This window comes from Muscardinus avellanarius, assembly GCF_963383645.1.
Source record: "Muscardinus avellanarius genome assembly, chromosome: 3".
Taxonomy (NCBI): Eukaryota; Metazoa; Chordata; class Mammalia; order Rodentia; family Gliridae; genus Muscardinus; species Muscardinus avellanarius.
The window spans coordinates 36,876,808-36,890,878 of NC_137788.1; the positions used below are offsets into that span (position 1 = coordinate 36,876,808).

Consider the following 14,071-nt stretch of genomic DNA (forward strand, 5'->3'; position numbering starts at 1 on the left):
ATCATACGTTTGAGGCCAGCCCGGACAACTTTAGTTTGTAGCTCAGCAGTAGACTGCTTGGCGAGCCGTCACAAAGCCCTGGGTTTAATTCCCAGCACTGGAATCAATATCAGCACAATAAAATGGAGTTTACCAGAAAGACCTGGGTACTCACAGAATCAAGTGAAAAGTCCAACACCTGGACCCCAGCAAGGCCCTGCAGGGAGGTTTGGGCTGTAGGCGGCAGAAACAAGTGGGCCATCTCCTTAGTACAGTTTTTCTCCCTGATGTCACCCAGCTTAAGAGACAAAGAGTTAACCAACTTAGTTTTTGTTACACAAATCCCACTGTCAGCGCTTCCACTTGCCTGCAGTGGGGGAGGGACACTTCCCTGAAGGAACACAAGGGTGTGTTTTTAAGAACGAACCCGCACTGCAGGCTCGGGAGCAGAGAATGCAGAGATGAGTGCGTTCTGGGAGTCCGGTGGAGAGCGCAGGTGCGTGGCTCTCAGGTGACGCTCGCTCAGCATTCGCTTAGCGCACCCAGCACGGCGGTAGGTGGTGCGGCTGTGAGAAAGCCCTTGGTCGAACGTCTAGACTAGCGGAGGAAAGGCTTCACAAAGTCGCAGGCACGGAGGGGAAGCGCGTCAAGGGAGCGTGAATGGCGCACCATCTAGACACGGAGGGCAAAAAGCGCTCTGCTAGGAGAAGATGTGAACTAGGGTCTAGGAGTGAGCGGTAACCAAACTGAGGTGAGGACGCATTCCAGGCAGAACTCATGGCTCATCCAGGAGCTGAAAGGCCCAAGTGGCCAGAGGACACTGCGGGGCAGAAAATGGTGCGAGGCAGAACTGGAAAGGTAGGCAAAGGCCCCGTCATAGCATTCCTTGTTGTAAAATAAGATCTATTAAAGAAGCTTTGGTGCCGGGTGTGATGGCACAGGCCTGTAATCTCAGTACTTGGGAGGCTGAGACAAGACAATCACAAGTTTGAGGCCAGACCAGAAACTTAGGGGACCCTGTTTCAAAATTAAAGGAGAGCCGGGCGTGGTGGGGCACGCTTGTAATCCCCCCACTTGGGAGGCGGAGACAGGAGGATCGCGCAGGTTTGAATCCAGCCTCGCTGGCTTAAGAGACCCTGTTTCCAAATAAAAATATAAAATAGGTCTGGGAGTGTAGCCAGGAGGCAGAAGGGTTTCCAGGAAACCCCCCCCACCCCCGTACCACCACCAAAAAAAAAAAAAAAAAAAAAAAAATTAAACGAGGGACGCAGGATCCTCCAAACTCTTTCTCAGAGGACTGAGTGATAATGCCAGAAACACAAACAGGGCTCGGGGACAGGGTGAAGCCAAGTGTGGTTTCTAGCATGCTGAGTTAGAAGTGACTGGATCACTTAGCAACAATATATAGGAAATAGTCATTGTGAAAAGAGTTTGGAAAAACACTTAAAACTGAGGGAAAGACATGAACAAAGGCTTGGAGATGGTAAAAAATACTTTGAAGAAACAAAATGGTTCAGTCTGTCTGGAGTGTAGAATATAGTGGGGTTGAAATGGGTGCTATAGGCCAGAGCATGAAAGGTCCTATAAACCAGGATGCCAGGCTTGTTCTGAAAATGATAGAATCCACTCAAAGGCCTTAAGCAGGGTCCTGCCATAACCATACGTACCTTACAGAAAGAGAAGGTTTCTCTGGTTGCAGCACAGAGAACCTACTAGAAAGGAACAAGGGAGGAGGCAGGGATCCAGGTGACAGGTGACGCTGGCTTAGTTGATGTTCATAGAGATGGAGGACAGTAGGTGGATTCAAGACTCTTTAGGAGACAGAATTGAAAGGACTTGGTAATTAATTAAATGGAGGAATCAAAGAATCTTCTTGCGTCTCAGGCTTGGGAGCTGAGTGAATAGTGGCGCTATTCACAAAGGCAGGAAATACAGGGAGAGGACCAGGCTCTGGGTGTGCTGGGTAGGGATGCCTGGGCTGTGTGGGCATCTGGAGTTTTCAGTGTTCATAGGACATCGGGGTGGAAATGTCCAGGAAGCAGCTATCAGCACGGTCTGGAGCTCATGAGAGCTTTGGTCTGGGTGCATTGGACAGATAGTTGGGCAGGCTAAGCTGAGTGTTGAACAAGGTAAAGTCTTGTTTATTTTCAGAACAGGGTCTGGCTAAATTGCTGAGGGTCTGGCAAGTTGCCGAGGCTGTCCTTGAACCTATGCTCCCCCTGTTTCAGCCTCCCAAGTACTGGAATTACAGATGTGCACCACCGTACTTGGCGAGCAAGGTGAAATCAAGACTGAACCAGGCCAGGCCTGGTGGCGCACACTTGTAATCCAAGTACTTGAGGAGCTGAAACTGGAGGATCGCAGGTTCAAAGTCAGCCTCAGCAACTTAGTGAGGCCCTGTCTTGATTAATGAGGGTCTACATCTGAATATGTGTAAAATTATGAATATGACATGGTTAACCTGGACAACCATTGGTAGGAGGGGGGAAGGGAAAACGGGGACGGGAGGGAGAGGGCACCAAATATAGTTTAAATGTATACCATTTATGTTCAATAAAAAAATTTGTTTAAAAAATATATACTATATACAGTATATAATACATTAATACATTAAATATACAAACATATACTGTATAAAATAATAGCATGTAGGATATATTATTTATATTTTTATTACTGATTAAAAGCAATTTAAGAGAAAAAAAAAAGAAATAAAATAGGGCTGGGGATGTAGCTCAGAGGTAGAATGCCCCTTAATTCAGTCCCCAATAAAGCACACACACACAGAACAAGAAAAAAGTAAAATAAGGAAAAACCCTTAAAACAAAACAAAACAAAAAACAAAAAAACAGAGCCGGGCGTGATGGCGCACGCTTGTAATCCCAGCAGTCAGGAGGCTGAGACTGGAGGATTGTGGTTCACTGATGGCCTCAGCTACTTAGTGAGGCCCTCCACAACTTAGTGAGACTCTGTTTCAAATTAAAAAGAATAAAAGATAAGGCAAGGGTGTAGCTTGGAGGCCAAATGCCCCTGGGTTTTATCCCCAGACCTAGAAAGAAAGAAAGAAAGAAAGAAAGAAAGAAAGAAAGAAAGAAAGAAAGAAAGAGGAAGAAAGAGAACAGATAAAATACATGACAAAGTTTTTCAGACCTTGACTAATAGGTGGCACAGGATACTGAATCACTTTCCCTTTTCTCTAGCAAAGCTAAAGGCCTGCACCTACTACTTGCTAAAGTTACGAAGGAAGCTGATAGGAGGGAGTGATGGCCATCCAGTTGCCTTCAGTCACCCCTGGAGCCAGCACACGCTGGCCCCGCCACACTGTGGATGTGAACCACTAAGTTTCCCTGTGGGGCTGAGCTGGCTCAGGGGTAGAGTGCTTGCCTGAGTGCTCAAAGCCCCGCCGAGACGAACAGTGCAGATCACTTGCCACACATCAGGGATATCACAGAAATCGCCCTTGACTCCCTCTGCCCCCTAAGGTGTTTTCAACATGAGATGTTCAGTGAAGTTCTTGGTACCTCCCAGGTAAAAAATGTCCATGTTCACCTTGAATGCCAGTCCAGAATTAGAGCATCCAGTTGCACGCAGTAGTCATAGCTTTACCCCATCCAAAGCTGCAGTTGCTTCTCTTCCCCATCAGCACTCCACGCCGGCAGATACTTGACGGTGGTGGCGGAGGCCCACTCCTCTTTCTCCCTCACCTCCTCCTGCAGTGGCTGGCTGCTGTTCCTGACCTCTCTGGAGCTGCTGTGGGAGGGAGAAAGAACTCAAACTCAGTCCAGGCTGGTGTGGGCACTCTCTGGACCTGCCAGGTGTTTTCAGCTGACTCTTGGGGATGCTCTTGCGAGCGTGTGGGGTCCTGTTCATCTTGAGGAGCTCACCTCCGCCCCGCTGCTCACTCCTGCAGCCCCTGGGATCTGGATGTCCGCCTCTGCCTCTGGTGGCTGAGGTCAACCCTCTGCAGAGATGTTTCAGAAAGAACCTAAAGGGATTCACCTGAGCTCATCCATGCCCACCTTTCTACCGCGGATTCCGCAGCCAGCCAGTCTGAGATTCCAAAGGAGTAGGGGTTCCATACACAGCTCCGCCCAAAGTCGGTTTTCAAATCATCCCCTCATCTTTAATAACTGGTACCTTTATGTTAACATAGGGAAGGTCTTTAGAATTATGTAGCATTTTCCCAGTATGTCCTTTGGAATTCTGCATTTCAGTCCAGCCTCACCTTGGTATCTGCAATTTGTCACCTTAGAAGCTTGACCGAAACTTTCTTTTCATACTAATTGATTTAGGTATATGACTGTTGTGACCAAGTAACCCCAATATGAACAGTCAGCATCTACTTATTAGGCATCCACGGTGTGCAGCCCAAGCCTTGTCCGTCTAGGAGACCTTACTTACAAACAACCTGTTACCTCAGTCCTGCCCAGAGGCAGATTTCAGTTGAACCGCCTAAACTTTAGATTTTTTTTTCTTGAATCTATTGCTAATATTTATAGATTAGGAAAATTTACTTAAAAAAAATCTAAAGTCCTGGCTTGGAAAAAAAAAATGAGAAGACATTGGTCATGCGGGGCCTGCGTTGCTGCCTGGCCAGCCACGTGGGCAGAGGCTGCCCCTCCACAGGACGTGCGTCTCCAGGGCCTGTTCCTGTCGGCTGAGGCCTGGCCCTGGAGCCAAGAACGTGTCACTTTACCATTTCTTCAATTAAAAAATAGCTGGACATGGTGGCGCATGCTTGTAGCTGAGGCCTGGCCCTGGAGCCAAGAACGTGTCACTTTACCATTTCTTCAATTAAAAAATAGCTGGACATGGTGGCGCATGCTTGTAATCCCAGTACTGGGAGGCTGAAACAGGAGGGATTGCAGGTTCTCAGCCAGCCTCAGCAGTTTAGTGAGGCCCTCCACAACTTAGTGAGACCCTGTTTCAAAATAAAGAATAAAATCAGGCTGGGGGTGTAGCTCAGAGGTAGAATGTCCCTGGGTTCACCCCCAGTATTGCAGAAAAAGAAAAATAAAGTGGAATGCTTCTAGTATTTCTGTCTCTTAATAAAAGAAATGAACAAATAGACCAAGAGAGCATGGAAGGGATGTTGTTTTTTTTTTCAAAAAATGCAGTATTCTTATTTGTTCAACATGCATTCTGTGTATATATGCATGGAAAACAAAACTCAAGATGCCATTAAAAAAGAAACCATATATATAATTATGGTTACTATGCAGAAAAGATGTGGGCAGGGGAGCAATCAACTGACAAAAAAAGACATTTCAACAGGGTTGTTGTTTTTTTTTTTTGTGTGTGGGTCTGGGGATGGAAACCCTGCCCTATTTTTATTCTTTATTTTGAGACAAGGTCTGAGTTGCAGAGGGCCTCACTAAGTAGCTGAGGCTGTCCACGAACTGCCATCCTCCAGTCTCAGCCTCTAGAATGCTGGGATTACAAGCGTGCACCACCACGCCCAGCTATCAACAGGTTTTATTTTGTTGTTGTTGTTGTTGTTGTTGTTGTTGTTGTTGTTGTTGTTGTTTTCAGGTCTGGAGATGGAACCCAGGGGCATTCGACGTGCGAGCTATAGCCCCTGCTTTATTTTTTTTTTTTAATTCTTTATTTTGAAACTGGGTCTCACTGAGTTGCAAAGCGCCTCACTATATAGTTGAGGCTGTCCACAAACCGTGATCCTCCAGTCTCAGCCTCCGAATTCTGGGATTACAAGCGTGCGCCGCCACGCCCGGCTCTATCAACAGGGTTTTTGAGTGCAGTTACAGTAAGTGTCAAGAGCTGCTGCAGTGGTCTCTCATCTCTCCTCTGCATTAGCTCCTAGCTTGTTAGCTCTGACATTAGAGTTTGCACAAGGCGTTCTCTGGGCTCCCAGGAGGAATCCACAGAGCCAGGTGCAGTATGTGTCCAGGGGTCTTGCTCAGGTCTGAGGACCAATAGCATGATGGCTGCCCCAAGGTTGTCACGATGCGGGGACAAGTAGCGTGTGTTTGGCAGGTTTGACATTTCCTTTTCAAGGAATGACAAAATAGGGGTGTTAAAAGAGTATTAAACTTTGAAACTAACTCTTATTCTACAAACCATTTTAGTTTTTTAAATTGAAGCCTTTTGGGGTTTCTTTCCAATTTTTTTGAGTTCTCGATGTGTGAAGGAAAGTCTTATCCGTTTGAATTAAGGCAAAACTCCAATTATTGGAGGAAGACTTGGCTCGCCTGAGGGATTAAGCCTTCCCTGGAGGCATGTGTCCTCGTTGGCATCTTCAAGGTTGAGAAGCCTCCTGCTCTCCTCCCGGCTGAGCTGGCTGTGACAGCGGGTGGGCCTGCGGGGGCCTTGCGGAGGGGTCCTGTGTGGCACCTGGTGCGGCTTCCATCTTGTGGCCAGTCACTGCTTAGGAAAGCTTCGGCCTCTTCCATTTAGTTTTTTGATCTTGATACTCTGTTTCATCCTCTGAATGAGCAGGCCAGCTGAAACTGCATTCACAAACCACCTTATTTTGTCATGGGCACACATAGTGTAATCATTGAGCAAAGTTATAAGAAATAATATCATGGCCGGTCCTTGAGGCACATGCCTGTAATCCCTGTACCCGGGAGGATGGCAGATTTGAGGACAGCCTCAGTAACCTAGTGAGACTCCTGGCAACCTAGTGAGACACTGTCTCAAAACAAAACATAAAAAGGGCTAGGGGTCTATCTTGGAGGTAGAACATTTCTATGTCCAATCCCCAGTACTACAACATAAGAAAAAAATAAAAATAAGAAAAAAAGAAAGAGTCCCAGGATACTTTCTGTTGTTTCCTTATACAGACGTTTGTGAGGACATAGGAGATTTCCCTCAAGTTTTACCACTAGAAGTAGCTGTAGCTCTCTGGTTTATTTCGTGGGTGCTGTGAACACGTGCTCAGTGCTTGGCACGTAGCCTAGCTGGCTGGGCAGGTCTTGGGAGAGCTTCTCCTGCAAGCACACAGGGCTGTGGGCCACTCACTTCAGGTATTCTCCTTCCCCTGCTGTAGTTTATACATTGCCATATGCTGACTTCTCCTTTGGCCCCAGAGCCCTTTTTTAAAGCTTGCTGCCCATACAATTTTGTAACATTGCATCAATGAGATGCAGTGTGTGTGTGTGTGTGTGTGTGTGTGTGTGTGTGTGTGTGTGTTACTGAGGGTGGAACCCAGTGGCATTCTACCTCTGAGCTACATCCCCTGCCTTACTTTTTATTCTTTATTTTTTGAAACAGAGTCTCACTAAGTTGCAGAGGGCCTCACTAAGTAGCCGAGAAGCTGTCCACGGACTTCGATCCTCCAGTCTCAGCCTCCCAAATGCTGGGATTACAAGTGTGCGCCACCACACCTGGCTCCTCAAATAAGGCAAAAAACTTAAATGTCAATGACATCATTTGTTGCAAACATCTTCCTTTTTTTTGGTGGTACTGGAGGTTGAACCCGAGGGCATCCTACCTCTGAGCTACACCCTTAAGATTTTTATTTTTTGTTTTGGAACAGGGTCTCACTAGGTTGTTGAGGGTCTTGCTACATTGCCGAGTCTGTCCTCCAACCTGAATTCTTCCTGTCTCAGCCTCAGCCTCCCAAGCAAAGTTATAAGAAATAATCTCAGGCCAGGTGTGCATACCATACTCAGCTACCAATTTGTTTTAAATTTTTATTTTAAATCTCTTATTCTTTATGTAATACCTATCAGTGCTCTCTATAGCACCATGGACAGCATTGCTGCCATGGATTTGAGGACCCCTTGGCTGCCACACCTTCACCCGATTCAGTCAGCTATATTTAGAGGAAACAGATTGTTTCTGGCCCTCCTTCTTCTCTAGGGCCCGGCTTACTAAATTCCAGTTTCAAATACCACATTTCTGCAAAAAGTGCTTCTGTTTCAGCGTAGGACGAGTTGACCTAGCAGATGAAGCAAATCCCTGGCATTGAGCCTGGTCCTTCGCAATGTAGGTGTTCAGCACGTGTTTTGTGACTTAAATTTGTTGTGACTTGTGCATTTTTTGTGTTCTTTGAATGATGTTCTTTGAATGATGTTCTTTCCCAAGGGTGGGCTGTCTGTCTATCTGTCTCTCTGTCTGTCTCCTGGCCTGCATCTGGGGAATGCAGCTGCTTCCATCAGCCGTGGCTTGACTTCAGCGACGTTTTCTGGTTTTCTTTTTCAGAGTATGATCGGTTGGGCTTTCTCCTGAAGCTGGACTCTAAACTGTGAGTACAGTGAGAACTCTTTGTGGGAGAGTCCATGGCTTTGGGGGGTTCCCTGGGGCTTCTGTCCTCCAGGTGCCTGCAGAATCCCTGAGCATGTTACCATCTGCACAGGATGGGGCGGTGGGTGCAAACACAAGGCCGTAGGTGTGGCTGGCGAGGCAGCTCATCAGGAGCCACTGCCGGGGCCTGAGGGACCAAGAGGCTCTGGAAAGGCTTCTGCAGAGCAGAGGGCAGCTGAGCTAGGGTCGGGGTGCTCTGCCAGCCGGCACACAAGCCTTCGGCGCACCGTCCCGTCTTCCTCTGCAGCCCCAGGCCTTGGTGAGCCCACCTCTCCCCTCAGCCTTCATGGATGCCCATTACCTGGGCCTCAAGTTCCCTTTCTTCATCAGTCCACTTGGAAAACTCCAAGATCGCTTCCTCCTTACACAATGTATTGCCACTTCCTTTGACTTTTCTACCTCTGCTACCAATTAACTCACTCTACTGTAATTAACTGTGTGATGATTATTAACTTATTAAGGGCACAGGCTCAGAGCCAGGCAAACCTTGGTTCAAATCCCAGATTGCCATTCATCATCTTTGTGCTTTGGGCAAGCCACTTAACCGCTGTGAGCTTCAGTTTCATCTGTAGGATAAAGGAAGACAGCCACATACATACTTGATAGGGTGGTCATAGGATTTAATTAAACTGATACATTCATGGGGGCATTTAGTATAGGATATCTAATCCTCATAATTGCCCCTTTTCTGGCCATCTGGGTCTCCCTAGCGCTTGAACAGCATGGGCATACGATTGTTAGGTGCTCAGTAAGCACCGAGTCCTTGGATGGTGAGCGGGACGATGGGTGGTGGGTGTGACCAGGCACCCTTACTTGACCAGCAGGCCCTGAGTTGGAGCTCTGACCTCGCTGTGCTCGTGCCCGTGACTGACCACCCATGTGGTCAGTGTTCAGTAAGTACTTGTAAAACGACTCCTCATTGTTGGTCATCTCTGTGCACCTGCATCCCTTGTCCTGAAGGAGGCGGGCATCCAGGGTGGTCAGAAGGGCATCTCCTTCCCTCTCACATGCGGCTCACCCACAGCTACTCAGATGTGATGGTCACACTACACAAAAGATACCACTCCAGGGGCCATTCGGCCGCCCGCTGAGTCGCCTGGCATCTACCTCCTTTCCCTGGCATCTGGTTTCTTGGCTCTGGTGCCTCATATGGTGAGTTCAGTCATCACAACTCTCCCAGCTGCTGTACGTCACGGAGGCAGTGACGAGGGAAAGATGGCTGCATACTTTACCAGGCCCGTAGAGAGATGTTGGCCACACGTTAACATCTGGGGCATGGGGCTTCATTGTGTTAGAAAGCCACATGCTTCACTCTTAGAAAGTTCTTAACTTAGTGCTCTGGGCCATAAAAGAAAGAAAGAGAGAGGAGAGGAGAGGAGAGGAGAGGAGAGGAGAGGAGAGAGGAGAGGAGAGGAGAGGAGAGGAGAGGAGAGGAGAGGAAGAAAGCAAGCAAGATCAAGTAACAGTAGGCACCAGAACGGAAGGGACACAGTTGTTACCAAGCTGTGTTGCATGGATAAACAAAGGACATGTTTCCCCGGACACACTAACTCCAGTGCTAACTACAGTCTTTGGAGGAGAAGGAGGAGGAGGAGGAGGAGGAGGAGGAGGAGGCGGCGGCGGCAGAGGAGGCCACTTCTGCCCCGCTGTCCTGACAGATGAGGGGTGCTGAGCAGGCTGCTGTGTCGCTGGCTGTTGCGTATCGGCTGCTTCCATGAACCTTCGGAATCAACTTGGTCTTTGGCCAAAGAATTGTCTCGGCCCCACTTGGTTTATTTCATGGTCTGGGGCACACGCTAGAACTTTTTGCCTCTGCTGTAAAGGCGTTTGTACTTCCATGCCTTCCTCAGAGGATGTGCAAAGGATGTCTGCGTCTGCCAGGGAGGAGTCTCCATGCTGAGGATTCTGCTTTTGCGGCTGGGAGGGGGCAAGTCCTCAGCAGAATTTAGGTCTCCGCTTACAGTCCTCCTCTGGTCGTGTTGTGTTCTGCTTCTAGGTAGGAAAGAGCCTGGACGTGGAGCAGAACTGCATTTGAATTTTGCCTCTGCTGCTTAATATTACATGACCTTAAAGAATTCACTTTTGTTTTGTGAATCCCAATTTTCCTTTATGAAAACTGTAGATAATTAACATTCACTTTCTATGGTTTTATAAAGAATAAAAGAAAGGGTGCCTGTCATCCCAGTACTTGGGAGGCTGAGGCGGGAGGAGCGCAAGTCTGAGGCCAGCTTTGGCAAATTAGGAAGACCCTCAGCGACTTTGTGAGAGCCTGTCTGAAAATAAAAAGGGCTGGGGATGTAACTCAGTGGTGGCAGAGTGCCCTGGGCTCAATCCTCCATGTTGAAAAGAAAAAAGAAGGAGAAAGTGAAAGAGTTATATAAACTACGAATAAGTACACAAATACAAGGATTCCTTTTTATTTATCTTGGTTAGGATTCACCTAGTTTCCTTCCTTCCTTCCTTCCTTCCTTCCTTCCTTCCTTCCTTCCTTCCTTCCTTCCTGTGGTACTGGGGATTGGTTCCAGAGGATTTTTACCACTGAGCTATACCTCTGGCCCTTTTTATTTATTTTTTTAAATTTACACAAGGTATCACTAAGTTATCACCCTGGTCATTTAGTTTCTTGAGTGTAAGAATTTTATGTTCTAGGTGGGCGTGGCAGCACGTGCTGGTGATCCCAGTACTTAAGAGGCCGAGACAGGAGGATCACATGTTCAAGACCAGCCTCAGCAACTTAGTGAGACTCTCAGCAATCTCTCAAGACTCTGTTTAAAAAAAATTTTTAAAGGGGTTGGAGGTGGAGCTCAGAGGCAGAATGCTTTTGAATTCAATCCCCAGTGCAGCATGCACACACACAATGAATCAAATGTTCCAGAAATTTATTTTTTCAGAACTGGGGATCAAACCCAGGGGCATTCCACCTTCCAGCTATACTTCCAGCTCTATTTTATTCTTTATTTTGAAACAGGGTCTCACTAAGTTGCCGAGGGCCTCACTAAGTAGCCAAGGCTGTCCTCTAACCTATGATCCTCCTGCCTCAGCCTCCCAAGTACTGGGATTTCAAGCGTGCGCCACCACGCCCGGCTTCATTCACTCTTTAAATATTGTCTGTGCCCCACACTATTCCTCTTCAAAACCTCTGACTCCATTTTAGACCCTCTGCCTCTGGGTCTAATAACTTCCCTTTCATATTTGCCACCCGTTGACCCTTTCCACACGCAACTGTGACCCCAAAGGATGCAATATAAGAGGGAACCAGCGCCAAACCTGCACCCCAGCCAGGACACCAGGAAAGACCCCCACAGTCCCGCGTGGATTAGCAGCAAGAGTTCAGATCCAAAAGTACTTGGTGCCCTTGCCAGGGTGTCGCCCGGGGATCTGGGGAAGCTCAGGCCCACCGGCTCAGTTCCAGGCCTGGCAAGGCCATCAGGACAGGCCCTCCCCAGAGAAAGAGGCGAATTCCTCCCAGTCACTCCTCAGGGAAACAAGCTGCTTATAGTAAAACAGAACCAGATTCACAAGGCAGCAAGTGTTCCCGAGTGAGGACCACGGGAGGCGGACAGCAGGAGAGCCCACAGAACTCCCGGAACGGGAACGAGCAGGCACTGTAAAGCAGTGCTACTGTTTCTGAAGAAATAAAAGACAAGATCGAACTATATGCACAGAATAGGAAACTATAAGAAGTAAACGCTTAGACTTAAAAACAATGAACTTCTTGAATTGAAAATTGAAATGACCCAAATTAAAAACTCCGCAGGAAGCCAGAGTTGGTGGTGCACATCTGTAATACCAGCGCTCACTAGGCTGACGGACGACCTCAGGATGCCGGCCAACCTCCGCAACTTAGGCCTGTTTCAAAATAAAAAAATAGGGCTGGGGTGTATCTCAGAGTAGAGTGCCCAAGGTTCAAGCCCCAAAAAACTATCTCCTCCTCCTCCCCTCCTCCTCCTTCTTCTCCTTCTTCCTTCTTCTTTTCTCTCTCTCTCTCTCTCTCTCTCTCTCTCTCTCTCTCTCTCATAGGAGAGGTTAACAGCAAAGTAAACCCAACTGAAGACAGTGAACGGGAAGATGTCAGAAAAAGTGGTCATGGGTTGGCAAACGTTTTCTGTGAACGACAGATAGTAAATTTGTAGGATTTGGGAGCTTTATTTTCCCTGCTGCCACTATTCAGCTCTGCAGTTATGACATGAAGCATCCATAGACAGTAGTAGACAAATGAGTATAACTGTCTTCCAATATGGACACTGAAATTTTGATTTCATAGAATTTTGTATCTTTTTTTTTTTTTTTATGGTACTGGGGTTCCTGAAAGCCCTTCTACCTCTGGGCTACACTCCCAGACCCACTTCATACTTTTTTATTTTTTTATTTTTTTTCCTTTTTTTTTTATTGGTGCACTGTATTCATACATCATAGTGGGATACAAACTTTTGTAGACATACATGCACACATCGCCCAGTCAGCCCCCACCCGATCCCCACCCCATTCTCTCCCCATCCCTCCCTCCCATGCTTGGCTTAGTGGTTGACATCTAGTATTATAGCAATTTATCCAAAATTAAAAATGATAATCTCACATAACAGTTTCATTTGTCTGATACCAAGCTTTTGATGACTTAAAGGTAACATTTCAATATTTCTTTTTACTTTCTTTCTTACCAGAGAATATTTTTTTCTATTTTTTTAGGTGAAACTATCATATATTTATATATTTATTTTTCAGAAAAAAAATCTATCCTAATATGGAATATGGACTCTAGATACCCAAAACGACCTTGAAAAAGAACAAAGCTAGAAGATATATATTTTCTGATTTCAAACCATATAAAGCTACAATAATTGAAACAGTGTAGTACTATTCTAAAAGCAGATATATAAACCATTGGAGTTAAATACAAGCCTAGAGCTAATTCTTCCCTATATTGTCAAGTTATTTTTGACAAGGTTTCCACGAACGTTTGGTGGTGGAAAAAATAATCTTTTAACTAAATATTGTTGAAAAATAATAATTACATGGAAAAGAATAAAATTGGACCCTTACCTAATCCCATATACAAATATTAACTCAAAATAGATAAAAGATCTAAATATAAATCTTAAGACTATAAACTTTTAGGAGAAAATCTGGGTCATAAAACCTCACAACATTGAAATTGGCAGTGATTTCTTGGATATGATTTCAATGGCACAGGCAACAGAAGAGTATACAAACTCCCTAAAAAATATTGTATATCCAAAGACAATGTAAACAGAGTTAAGTTACTAATAGAATGGGATAAAATATTTCACAAATGCTATATCTGAAGGTATATTAATATTCCAACTAGAAATCCTAAAAATTAACAACAATAAAGGCAAACAATACCCTTTAGAGATAGGTAAAAGACTAACATAAATAATGAATCTCCACAGATAACCAATCTTAGTTGTCTGTTGGATGGAAAATCTTGTTTCTCTGGTTCTGGTGTGTGTTACCTATTTCTTCTTTGTAGTTAATCTCTTTGAGTATTTTCTCTAGTGCTGGTTTTGAAGACATAAATTCCTTCAGTTTCTGTTTGTCATGGAAGCTTCTTATTTCTCCATCTAATTTGATAGAAAGTATGACTGGGTAGGAAATTTTTGGCTGGAAGTTGTTTTCTTTCAGAATTGGGAATATGTTACTCCAAGCTTTTCTGGCTCTCATAACTTGGTTTGGGAAGTCTGGAGTGATTCTAATTGGTTTGCCTCTGAATGTCACTTGGCCCTTTGCTTTTGTTGCCTTTAAGATTCTCTGTTTGGCTTCCACATTGGTCATTTTGACAATGATGTGGCGTGGGGATCCTCTT

The 14,071-nt window shown here is 45.9% G+C and overlaps 1 protein-coding gene across 14 annotated transcripts in view; it reads left to right on the forward strand.

Moving 5' to 3' along the window:
- ST3GAL3 (ST3 beta-galactoside alpha-2,3-sialyltransferase 3) overlaps positions 1–14,071 on the forward strand; it is a gene marked incomplete at both ends in the record, with an annotated part of 197,677 nt that overhangs the window by 89,575 nt on the left and 94,031 nt on the right. For all 14 annotated transcript variants that reach the window (XM_080693225.1, XM_080693231.1, XM_080693233.1 and 11 more), the window contains one exon: positions 8,146–8,188. In XM_080693225.1, coding sequence (XP_080549351.1) covers positions 8,146–8,188 — 43 coding nt within the window. The remainder of the gene's footprint in view (positions 1–8,145; positions 8,189–14,071) is intronic.